This window comes from Vipera berus (assembly GCF_964194415.1).
Source record: "Vipera berus genome assembly, chromosome: 1".
In the NCBI taxonomy this organism is placed as follows: Eukaryota; Metazoa; Chordata; class Lepidosauria; order Squamata; family Viperidae; genus Vipera; species Vipera berus.
The window spans coordinates 232,203,235-232,216,141 of record NC_138202.1 but is presented as its reverse complement, the minus strand read 5'-3'; the positions used below and the strand labels follow the sequence as shown (position 1 = coordinate 232,216,141).

At 37.4% G+C, this 12,907-nt stretch overlaps 1 protein-coding gene across 1 annotated transcript in view; it reads left to right on the top strand.

Moving 5' to 3' along the window:
* The window catches only part of EYS (eyes shut homolog), a gene marked incomplete at both ends in the record, with an annotated part of 674,316 nt that overhangs the window by 385,722 nt on the left and 275,687 nt on the right, over nt 1-12,907 (top strand). Inside the window, 2 exons of the mRNA XM_081346243.1 lie at nt 1,703-1,893; nt 7,510-7,601. Coding sequence (XP_081202369.1) covers nt 1,703-1,893; nt 7,510-7,601 — 283 coding nt within the window. The remainder of the gene's footprint in view (nt 1-1,702; nt 1,894-7,509; nt 7,602-12,907) is intronic.

The following is a 12,907-nucleotide window of genomic DNA, read 5'->3' as shown; positions in this document are numbered from 1 at the left end:
CAATAAATCTCCTTTGCATTTAGATTAAAAGCAAACAAATGAATCCATACGTGAATTGGCAAAGGGTGTATGAAATGAAATCACTAGACATGATTAACTCATGGAACAATTTACTGCTCCTAAGAAGGTGTTTTTCAGATGAAAAGTTCAAACTTCTATTTTTGATCATTCTAAGTTTATGGTGATTCAAGTTCATGTCACATCACTCTGCCCATGGGACAACCTCCTTCAGGATTTCCATCTGCCTAAGGCAACTTTTCACTTATCCAATAGAGGCTTCCAGCATGTAGGAGACACTCTGGTTTGATATAGTTTATTTCTACCAATGGAGGGTAGGAGAAAAAACCAATTCTGCCCTACCACCCCATCAACAGGGTACAGAATCCTATTTGTATTTCTTTATTAACCCCAGAATTTTTGTTTAAATCTACCTGGTATGGTTAAAAATAAGCCTTGTGACTTTCAAAAGACAGCCAAATGTCAACATTGCCTACTGAGGAAATAGCTAAATTCAAGCCAAGGGGGATTTTTTTTTTACATTTATTCACACAAACATTAAAAAAATGCTTAATGTGTTATACTGAAGCCCAGAAAAGTTAGAACAGAACAGAACAGAACAGAACAGAACAGAATAGAGCTGGAAAGGACCTTGTAGGCTTCTAGTCCAGCCCCCTGCTCAAGCAGGAGAACCTATACCAGGGGTAGGCAACCTTGGCTCTTTTATGACTCGTGGACTTCAACTCCCAGAATTGGCTGGCTCAGGAATTCTGGGAGTTGAAGTCCATGAGTCATATAAGAGCCAAGGTTGCCTACCCCTGACCTATACCATAATACCATATAGTAAGACATCTTGCTTTCCTTTTTTAAAAAATTACAAACTATTTGTGTTAACTTTCAAATAACTTTTAGAAGACTTCAGATACCTTGCCATCTATTACAAACAGACTTGAGGGTTAAGTTGACAGCCTGTGATGGTCCTTGCTAGATTTTATGTCATCATCATCATCCTAATTTCAAAAGCTTGCCCAAGGACATCTTCTCCATTCCTTGGCAGGTTGAGATAGGCAAGAGGTCAAAAGGGAGAGGAGGAAGGAGGAAGAAGAAGACAAATCAAAAAGAGAAGGGCTAATCAAGAGCAAGATTAAATGGCTTTCCTCACTTTTAACCACAGTTTTGCTTTAGTCCCTCCCACTTTACAATAGTAGGAGGGACTTCCCAGGGCATGCAGCTCATAACATAAAAGAATTAAAACTTTGGGTCCATTATTTGGTTAGAAGAAGCAGGGACATGCTCCATCCAAATTAAACTCAGCTGAATTATGTTCACATATCAGGAAATGAATTAATTAATCATTGTTCTGAATTCTTTGCCTCACTCTCTCAGATTCTTTTTGCAATAGAGACTAATCTATGCCCTATATAGTTCAGAAATAAATGCATACCAAAGAAATACACTCACAAACAACAGGCATTTTGTTTACAAGACTGTTCTGAAGTTGGATTTATATTCAAATCATGTTGTGCTCAATAAATAGACTTTGTTGCACTTGGATGCTTTCCTCTTTTTCTTTATCTGAACAATGGTTAAGAAGCCCTGCTACATTGGTGGATGAATGTCATCACTCCTCTATATCCAAACAATAAGCCTTTGATATGTAATCAATTTGTATGCATTCTTTCACATATATTTTTTTTTCTTATAGATTTTCGTTATATTCAGTACCAGGGGAATTCTTATATGGAATTTAGAGGGATTACTTTGCATCGGTACAATACCATCAGTTTACAATTCCAGACCTCTGGCTTCCACGGCCTCCTTCTCTATATTGAACGGAAGCCGACAACAATGGGCAACTTTGTTATTCAGCTTTCTATCAAGCATGGTATCTTAGAGGTAACATTTCAAATTATTTGTTTCTAAATTCTATAAGGTTCTTCTTTATAAAGAGTTTTAGAAGTCTATGTTTGCAGATTGGAAGGCATAAAATTAACTGTCCAGAAATAACCAGATGTTCCTTTTAACAACAAAAATATCCTTTTAGGGAATTCTCTTCATGGGAATTATTTGAAAGGGAGATAGAGTAGATACCTATCTAGCAAAAGTGTAATATGAATGGGTTGGTATTCATGGCCTCTGCCGAAAATGAAATTTAATAAATACGGTGCATTAAACCATGGAGCAAAAATATTAGGTACATCACAAAGATATTAAAATGCCTAGTTATTCTCCACATAAACCTTGATGCTAACTTGATAGCATTAATCCTTAGGCTGTTCTATAAATTTGCTGTACAAAGGAAAATGGAAAGGTAATATATTCATTATTCATCCTTTATTCTTAATGAAAAACATGACACTGATTGTAGATGCATTGTAGCTATTTTCTATAACAATGACTGAGTTTTCCCAACAAACTCTGAGAACTATAGTTTTACAAAGAACTGATGAGAATATCTGAGAAACACCTTAGTTTCAAAGGACCTTTCCATTTATTGCTTAATATGTTGGGCACATCAGTCAAGAAATACAGGTGAAACTCGAAAAATTAAAATATTGTGCAAAAGTTCATTTATTTCAGTAATGCAACTTAAAAGGGGAAACTAATATATGAGATAGACTCATTACATGCAAAGCAAGATAGTTCAAGCCGTGATTTGTCATAATTGTGATGATTATGGCTTACAGCTCATGAAAACCCCAAATCCACAATCTCAGAAAATTAGAATATTGTGAAAAGGTGCAATATTCTAGGCTCAAAGTGTCCCACTCTAATCAGCTAATTAAGCCATAACACCTGCAAAGGGTTCCTGAGCCTTTAAATGGTCTCTCAGTCTGGTTCAGTAGGAATCACAATCATGGGGAAGACTGCTGACCTGACAGTTGTGCAGAAAACCATCATTGACACCCTCCATAAGGAGGGAAAGCCTCAAAAGGTAATTGCAAAAGAAGTTGGATGTTTCCAAAGTGCTGTATCAAAGCACATCAATAGAAAGTTATGTGGAAGGGAAAAGTGTGGAAGAAAAAGATGCACAAGCAGCAGGGATGACCGCAGCTTCAAATGTCGTATTCCTCTTGTCAAGCCGCTCCTGAACAACAAACAACGTCAGAAGCATCTTACCTGGGCTAAAGAAAAACAGACCTGGTCTGTTGCTCAGTGGTCCAAAGTCCTCTTTTCTGATGAGAGCAACTTTTGCATCTCATTTGGAAACCAAGGACCCAGAGTCTGGAGGAAGAATGGAGAGGCACACACTGCAAGATGCTTGAAGTCCAGTGTGAAGTTTCCACAGTCTGTGTTGATTTGGGGAGCCATGTCATCTGCTGGTGTTGGTCCGCTGTGCTTCATTAAGTCCAGGGTCAACACAGCCGTCTACCAGGAGAATTTGGAGCACTTCATGCTTCCTTCCGCAGACGAGCTTTATGGGGATGCTGACTTCATTTTCCAGCAGGACATGGCACCTGCCCACACTGCCAAAAGCACCAAAAACTGGTTCAATGACCATGGGATTACTGTGCTTGATTGGCCAGCAAACTCGCCTGACCTGAACCTCATGGGGCATTGCCAAGAGAAAGATGAGAGACATGAGACTGAACAATGCAGAAGAGCTGAAGGCCGCTATTGAAGCATTCTGGTCTTCCATAACACCTCAGCAGTGCCACAGGCTGATAGCTTCCATGCCACGCCGCATTGAGGCAGTAATTGCTGCAAAAGGGGCCCAAACCATGTACTGAGTACATATGCATGCTTATAATTTTCAGAGGTCCGATATTGTTCTATGTACACTCCTTGTTTTATTGATTGCATGTAATATTCTAATTTACTGAGATTGTGGATTTGGGGTTTTCATGAGCTGTAAGCCATAATCATCACAATTATGACAAATCATGGCTTGAACTATCTTGCTTTGCATGTAATGAGTCTGTCTCATATATTAGTTTCCACTTTTAAGTTGCATTACTGAAATAAATGAACTTTTGCATGATATTCTAATTTTTCGAGTTTCACCTATATAATAGCATATAGCAAGGAACTTGTTTGGCAGGAGTTTGAATGTTAATTGACTGATTTTAGAAAAACTCAAAGAATCAATGTAATAATTATATTCATTTTGTAAGCTGTCCAGAGTCTCTATAACAGTGAGATAGGTGTCATATACATTTAATAATTAAATCAAATAATAAGTAAGAATAGGAATAAGGATAAGGATAACAGCATTTTTGAGGCTGACATTTTCGCATTATTGCAAATATAAGCCTCAGTCACAGGAAATATTTATACTTGGGGTTAAAAAAATGTTTTGTGGTTTAAAATCATTGTTGTTTGAATTTTGTTGCAGTATACTATATATCTCCCCCTGTGGAATATTTATGTATTCTTGATACGTTGTTTCTACATGTCTCTGATCCATGATGGCCAAGAATTTGAATTTTTCTCTTCTTTTCTTTTCTCTGCAAATAGCTTTAGAGTCCCAATTAAATAAATATTTGAAACCCAAATAGTTCAAAAAAGATCGTTTTTTCCCCTGAAATTTATAATTCTGTCTTTGTCTACAGCCCAGATTATTGTCTTTTTTTTTGTCACAGCTGTTCTTTGTTGTTAAAGCTTTGAAGATCACAAACACAGATTAGCTTTTCCCAGGTTTTGCCAAGTTTTATATGAAAGTCATAGCTGCCATAATCTTCATCTATTTGTTTTTCAATTTCCAAAATGGACAATTGTCTTTTGAATGAGAGTCTTAATCATTCAACAATATTAGAATTATCCAGATTTAACTTTTGTATTTCAGGTTTTATATTTATTTCACTTCCATATTTTTTGATCCTCCATAAAAAGATTAATTTGCCACTACCGTTAGTTTAAGGGTGGGGGCAAAAATCCCCCTCCTTCCCTTTCGGAGGTAGTTTGCTTCATGCAGATCGTTCTCCAGGAAATTAAATATAGAATAGAAAAGACATCAAATTCCTCACCCAGTTTCAAGCACACTGTTCACAGTTGTACTGGTTAGTACTTTTGGACTTCGGTTGCAAGTAGCTTGGGCTGGTCGATGAGGTACGGCCAGCCTTTCTCTTATTAGGTTAGAAGGCTTTCCCCAAGTCGAATGGAATGACCGCCAACATTCCAGAATCACTGGGGCACCCTTCTTTGTTCACTGCCTCTCTGGGGTGACTTAGACCCATTTAGGGTCCCCTCCCTGGCAGAGTAAAATTAGCCACAGGGGTGAGGAGAATCCACAAGCCCGTGACTGGTCACTACTATGCAAAACCGGAATCAAGAAAATAGATGATGGGACCTACCAGAGAGAATACTTAAAAAAGAAACATTTGTTTGAATATGGTTAAAGAAATAGAAAAGATTTGGAATATATATGTCATTCTAACAGGGATGAATCCCTTAAATAATATAGTATGCTTTCCCCTCCTTTTTTATTCTATTTCTTGATATGAGTAATATAAAAAGGTTGAAATGGCTAGATAAAGGAAATGTTTTAAATATTTACATGTGATTGAATTTAAGAAAATTATAATGGATAAAATGTGTTTTGAATAAGAGTTAAAGAACTAGATGACTAGATGTATTAAATGAAATATTTAAAGATTAAACATACTTTTAATTATGGATAATAATAATAATAATAATAATAATAATAATAATAATAATAATAATAATAATAATAATAATAATAATAATAAGAAGAAGAAGAAGAAGAAGAAGAAGAAGAAGAAGAAGAAGAAGAAGAAGAAGAAGAAGAAGAAGAAGAAGAAGAAGAAGAAGAAGTTGGAAGGGACCTTGGAGGTCATCTAGTCCAACCCCCTGCTCAGGCAGGAAACCCTATACCATAACAACTTCCAGTGTTGGAGCAGTGTTGGTTAAAAAGAATAAGAAATCTTGGAAACAAATATATATTAGCTTAGGAGGGATATATGTTTTAAGTAGTATATTATTTTTTATGTTTCTTTACTCTTGCTCTCCTTTTTTACTGTTTTATTTATTCCTTAAGAAATGTAAAAGTGCTGATATGATTCATATGGGAAAAATAGACTTAAATTTTAAAATGTAATTAATTTTTGAGAAAATCTTAACTAGTAAGAATACTTTGAATTTTGTGGAAGAAACAAATTTAAATAAGCACTGTAACAGGATATATGATAAGGCAACCAGAATAATTGGATAGAAAAGAAATATTATATTGATGTTACTATTATTTATTAGGAATATTGTGAAAAAATATATATTTAATTGTTATCTATCAAAACAATAAGAATTGTATTAACTCAATGTCTGCAAAAGAGGACATTTTGGGGAAAAAGAAGAAATCAACTAACACCATTATGTGGATTATGGATTATAGAAATCAATTGTTAGTGATTGTTTTACAAATGTAAACTGAGACAAGACACTGTTCACCAATTAAGTGATTTATGTTTTAAAAAAATCAGTAAAATATATTACAAAAAAAAGTTTCATATCAACTTACTAATTGGTGTAAATGGAGTAGAAAACAAAAGCAAAGCCTCAAAATGTTTTCCATTCAACTATTTAATCGCTGTATTTACTCCTCTCAGATTTTGCCCATTATTTACATACATTTTTATGATTGTATTTACATACAAATTATCTACAAAATCTCTTTGAAAAATAAATTCCTTTTGCAGAAAAAAATGGGAGCATCTAGATTTAAAAATTAACCACAAAACATCAAGGAGTATACCTCTTTTTAACACTTATATTTTATTGGGTTCTGCTAATCTATTTGAAATGTTAATATATATTGCTAGTCCATGTATGACATGTCACATGCTGAATAATATTTTTTAAAAATCCAAAATTAAATAAGAGGTTAATAAAAATATTTTTTAAAATATTATTTAAAAAGGACAAACAACACAAAGCCTTCCTCTTCCAAAAACAATCTAGAACCAATGCTGTTCATACAATAGAAGCAAATATGTGAAAAAATCAGGTTTCCCAAATGTTCCAATTCATATTGAAAAGGGCTGATCATTCTCTGAACCAATTTGGTATCCATTTGATATAAAATTAGTATCTTTCATTAATAGACCTAGAATATAGCACCGAGGGCACCACCAACTTGGATTGTTCTAGGTGTAGTAGATAAATCAGCTTTAAACCTCTTGAAAATGTCCAAGCATAATAGCAAATGGATAAATCCTCTGTAAATTAAATTGACTTATGCATGTATAGCAAGCTTTGAAGTAAAGGGAAACTATTCATGGATTTCTGTTTGAAATGCTTTTTGGACATGTTCACTTTCTGACTATTGTTGTAAAGCCAGACTGTAAGGATAATTAGTATAATTCAGTCTTCCTTGTGAGTTGGGATTTACCCTGCCCTTGTTGTTAGGCAGATTTTATTCCGTTTCAGGACTCATGGAACACTTTTGTTCATATAAAGCCTAATATTCTGACTTGTCCCAATTTAGCTCAGTGCTGATCAGAAATTTCTGACATCTCCAAATGTGATAAATCAATCTTTTGTTTTCTTTTTGTTCAGTACCAATTCACATGTGATAGTGGAAATGAAATTAAAAAGATCAGTACTGATATCAGGGTGGATGATGGACAGAAATATGAAGTGCACATTAGGTAAGTTTTGTGTTTTTCTATAAAAATGGCTGAATCTGTCTATAAGCATATTGGACCAATCCTTTCATTGGCAGCCAAACCTAACTAATGAAATGACTAGGAAATTGGCCCTGATTGAAGAGAGGTAGATATGGTATATACTATGATATCATTTTCAGATAAATAATGTAACAAACTAAGATGGAGGATTCATTTGCATTCCAGAAGGCTTTCAGCAAGTTAAATTTCTCCAAAAGATACAAAAATGTTAATGTCATATTGGTAGAAATACAATTTTTTTTTAGAAAAATGCCGATTAAAACCAAGGTGGAACTGTGTTTGATCTGTAGGAGCTTCAGTGGTGGAATTCAAATATGTGGACAACCAGTTCTCTGTGTGGATGCCATTTCTGGAAGTCCATTCTGGGCCTGGGCCACAAAAACTTAGCTACCGGTTCTGCCGAATTGGTGTGAACTGGCTGAGCCCCACCACTGAGGAGATATAGTGTCACCAAAAACCATGATTAGAAATCAGGTCTTCTGACCCAAGTTGAGAGAATATATTTTGGTAGTGATGGTGGGCAAAGAGGCTGTGGGCCCAACTTTATACTTTCTTAATTTAATTTCTTCTTGGGAGTGAAGAAAACCATATTCTTTCCTGTGCTCATTTTGAAACTTATATCTGCCTTTGGAGAACTTTTCATGTGCTATTTTCTTATCCCAAAGTAAGGTTGTATGTGTTTAAGGTATACAAGACACATAAATGGGTTTGTGTAGAAGACCTGTTTGTTATTCTTGATGTTTACCTATCAAAAAAAGCATCTGAAGAAAATGCAATAGGTTTTATTAGCATAATATAAAAACTAATCAAAAGCACATGATTTGAATATATATGCTTTGGTTAACTCCAGAAATATTTAACAATTCAGTGAAGAAAGATGTGATGTGATCTGTACCTATTATAACAACTCGTTACCCTTTGAAGTTCACTGTTTCCTGTTCTCATTCTCCACAGCCCTGCTCCATACTTTTCACCAGCCAAAGCAGAAGTTAAAACTTTTGTTCTGGTATTGAACAAATGGCAGGACATCTACATTTGAGAAATTGTACTTTAATTAAAGCTTAGTAGGCTTTCCTCCCAACCTATTATCTATAGCAGTTGCTTCACTGCAACTAATATGAACTGTTCGCTGATGATGAGCACTGATGATGTTACCTAGTTTGGTCAATGAAACGTCTGTAAGAAATAACTAAGCTCAGAAAGCACCAAGCACCCCTCATTTCAACTCTGAGGTACAAATAGCTGTGTGCATGAGGAACCATTTAGAGTTATCGCTCTAGGACAGATGAGTGAAGATGCTGCTATTGCCAAGGTATATGCAGAGGAAATAGCCAATTCTTCTCCCATGTAAAGCAACTCTTAGGTTATCCCAGAGCAAGTCAAAATCTGACAACAGTGCCAGCTAATGGCTTTTTCCAAATCACAATTTAAACAAAACATTTGTGTTTTTAAGTTCAGTTAATGTGAATAATTGTAGTTGGCTTATATCCAAATATGCATGGAAAAGGAAAGTTAGATATTTACTGTATCTCATTGTTTTTAGTGATGTTTTACCTGAGCTAACAGAAAGCCACTTTTAAGATTTCAAGCACATAATGAATATTTAGCAAGTAATGAAACAGTACATAATGATTGTATTGTCCATAAGCTGTAAATGGAAGGCTAAATATGAGAACACTATTTTGCCTAAGATTGCCTAATACATTGTGTCAGAGGTGCAGTTTGCAAAAGTCATGATTCACAGCTAATTGATTAGCCCTTGCAGCATCCATTGAGATATAAGCATATTTAAATTGGAACCTTTCCATAATTAAAGAATGGTTTAAGTGGATTGAGATAGAAGATAAATAAATGAAAGCAAACATATTCAGGGTATGCCTCCAGATCAAATAAGGGCAGTCAGGGAAGATAGATAGCTGGTATCAAAAAGACAGAGATTGCTGAGAGCAGCTGGTTATTTCAGATTATAGCATGAGATGGAAATTTCTGCTACATTTCTGGTATTGTTTTTATGACACACAGGAAAATGATAGCACATTATTCAATTTGATATGCATTATCATATTTGTGAATTGAACTGCAATAGTGTTTGGGCTTTAAATGTGCCAATGCCCAGAAGAATTTAGGATGAAAACTCCTCCAAATTCATGATTAATTAAGTTATTTAATTCCCAATGTGCCTGTTTCTATATTTTCAGCTGTGTTGTTCACCTGCAGAGTAAACATATCCAATACCACTTTCCTCCTCCTATTATCCCCATAACAACAATCCTGTGAGGTGAAATTGGGCTGATAGAGAGTGACTCACCCAAAGTTATCCAATCAGCTTTCTTTTTTTTAGCCAATTACTGCTATAGTTTTTATTATTTCTTGTTTATAAAACAGTAAAATAAACAAACAAAATGAAACAAAACAAAAGCATACATTCAACCCTAACAACAACAAAAAAAGGAAAAAAAGTGTACAAAAAAAGAGGAAAAAGTGGTCAATTAAATTTAACATTTAATATTTTTAATATTCTTTCAGGTGGGTGCTGAAAAAAAAGAAAAACCAGTAAATTCTCCTCTTTTATAATTATAAATAAGAAGAAAGAAGGAAAAGCAGTCAACAGGTTAAGCTAAACATTACAGTAATCTTCATATTCCTCTATTAACCATCTACGTATTATATTTAGTGCCTAGAAAGTCTACAGTTTCCAGTCTCTTATAAAGCTGTCTAGTCAATTATCTCTAATCAAAGCATTAAGTTCACCATCTCTACTAGTTCAGTCAATTTTAAAATTCATTCTTCAACAGTTGGCATCTCTTTTTCTTTCCAGTGTTTGGCAAGTACAACCCTCACAGCCATCATCATGTGAAGGAATAGTACCCCAAACTGGTTTTCAGTTGACTTGTCCATCATACCTAAAAGAAAAGCTTCAGGTTTCATTAATATTTGTATCTTAAATAAGTTTTGCATTGTCATTGTTATATTTATCCAGTATGTCTTCACATATTTGCAAGACCATCACATATGATAAAATGAACCTGGATTTTGATTACATTTCCAGCTCTTATTAGAAATCCAGAAATACATTTTTGCTAGTCTATCTGGGGTCAAGTACCAACAATACATGATTTTGTAAAAGTTTTATTTCAAACTATAATTTAATGTGAATTTTGGTCCATTCGTCCATACATTCTTCCATTTATCTAACGTTATACCCACAATTTTTTGCCCATTTTACCATATACATTTTACCATATTCATCTTCTAGGTTCATCTTAAGTAACATCTTATATACTTTAGAAGTCAAGGGGTCATCTCCAGAACATAAAATAATGTCCAGTTCAGATTTAGTTGCTGTGAAAACAAACTTTTTATCAAATTTAAATATTTCAAAAAATCTATAATAATTAAACCAATCACAAGAATATCCTTCACTTATTGATTATGTACCTGTCTCCCAGCTGCGTGTCATCAGCCCTGCCCAAGTTCCTCGACGTCTTGCCCTGGTTGGAGATTGAGTTCCCCAGGCTTATAGTTCTGGGGGATTTCAATCTGCCTTCCGCGGGTGAGGCGTCAGAGTTGGCTCGAGAGTTCATGGCTTCCATGACAGCCATGGACCTGACTCAAGGAATTCAAGACCCGACCCATAATGGAGGGCACACACTCGACCTGGTTTTTATCTCTGGACAGTGGATTAATGATCTGGGTAGGGGGGATTTAACCATCCAACCCCTGTCATGGTCTGATCATTTTCTTCTCCGGCTAGACTTTCAGTCTGCCACCCCCCGCCGCTGGGAGGTGGCACCAACCAGGTGGTTCTGCCCCAAGCACCTGATGGACCCTGAGAGGTTCCAGACGGAGCTTGGGACATTTCCTGCTTCCCTTGCCCACGACTCTGCCAAGACCCAAGTAGAAGCCTGGGAGAGGGAGGCTGCTGGGGCCTTGGATAGAGTTGTACCTTTGTGGCCTCTGACCCGGCACAGATCCCGGGTGGCCCGCTGGTTCACTGAGGGTCTCCGAGAGATGATGCAGCAGAAAAGACGCCTAGAGAGCTGTTGGAGGTCTAGCAGATCCGTATCTGACCGAACACAGCTAAGAACGTATCTTAAGTCTTACCTAGTGGCAATGGAAGCGGCGTCCGCAGATAACCGCCCAGCTGCCCTGTTTAGAGTGACCCGCTCACTGCTTAATCAGTGACCGAGGGATGACCCCTTGCAGGGTAGGGCTGAGGAATTTGTACAGTATCTGCAGGACAAAATTGCTCAGATCCAGACTGGTTTGGACTCCGACTGGGTGGAATCTGGCGGAGTAGAGAGGACAGGTCTTGGTTATACCATTTGGGGTGAGTTTGACCCTGTTTCCTTGGATGATGTGGACAGGAATATGCATAGACTGAGTGCTACAACTTGTCTATTGGACCCATCTGGCTGGTTTCGGCCACCGGGGAGGTGACAGGGGGCTGGCTCCAGGCAGTTGTCAATGCTTCATTGATGGAGGGTGTCTTCCCCTCCACCTTAAAAGAGGACCCGGCCTCCTTGAATAACTATCGTCCTGTCTCCAACCTTTGCTTTGTAGCGAAGGTTGTCGAGAGCGTTGTGGTGCATCAGCTCCCGCAATTCTTGGATGAAGCGGACTATCTGGACCCGCACCAGTCTGGTTTCAGGCCCGGTTACAGCATGGAAACAGCATTGGTCGCACTGGTAGATGATCTCTGGCGGGCCCGGGACAGGGGTTGTTCCTCTGTCCTGGTCCTACTTGACCTCTCAGCGGCTTTTGATACCATCGACCATGGTATCCTGCTGCGATGGCTCGGGGAGTAAGGAGTGGGAGGCACTGTTCTACGGTGGTTCTCCTCCTACTTCTCGGGCTGCTTTCAGTTTGTATTGGCAGGGGGGCAGAGATATACCCCAAGGATCCTCACTTGTGGGGTGCCTCAGGGGTCGGTTCTCTCCCCCCTCCTGTTTAACATCTATATCAAGCCGCTGGGTGAGATCATCCGTGGCTTTGGGATGAGGTATCACCAATATGTGGATGATACCCAGTTGTTCATCTCCACCCCGAGCCAACCCAGTGATGCCCTTGACGTGATGTCCCGGTGCCTGGAGGTGGTGCGGGTCTGGATGGGAAAGAACAGGCTCAGGCTGAATCCCTCCAAGACTGAGTGGCTGTGGATACCGGCATCTCGTATTGTCCAACATGTTCTATCTCTTCTGATGGGGGGGAGGTATTGCCCCCCTCAGAAAGGGCCCACAACTTGGGTGTCCTCCTGGATTCATGGC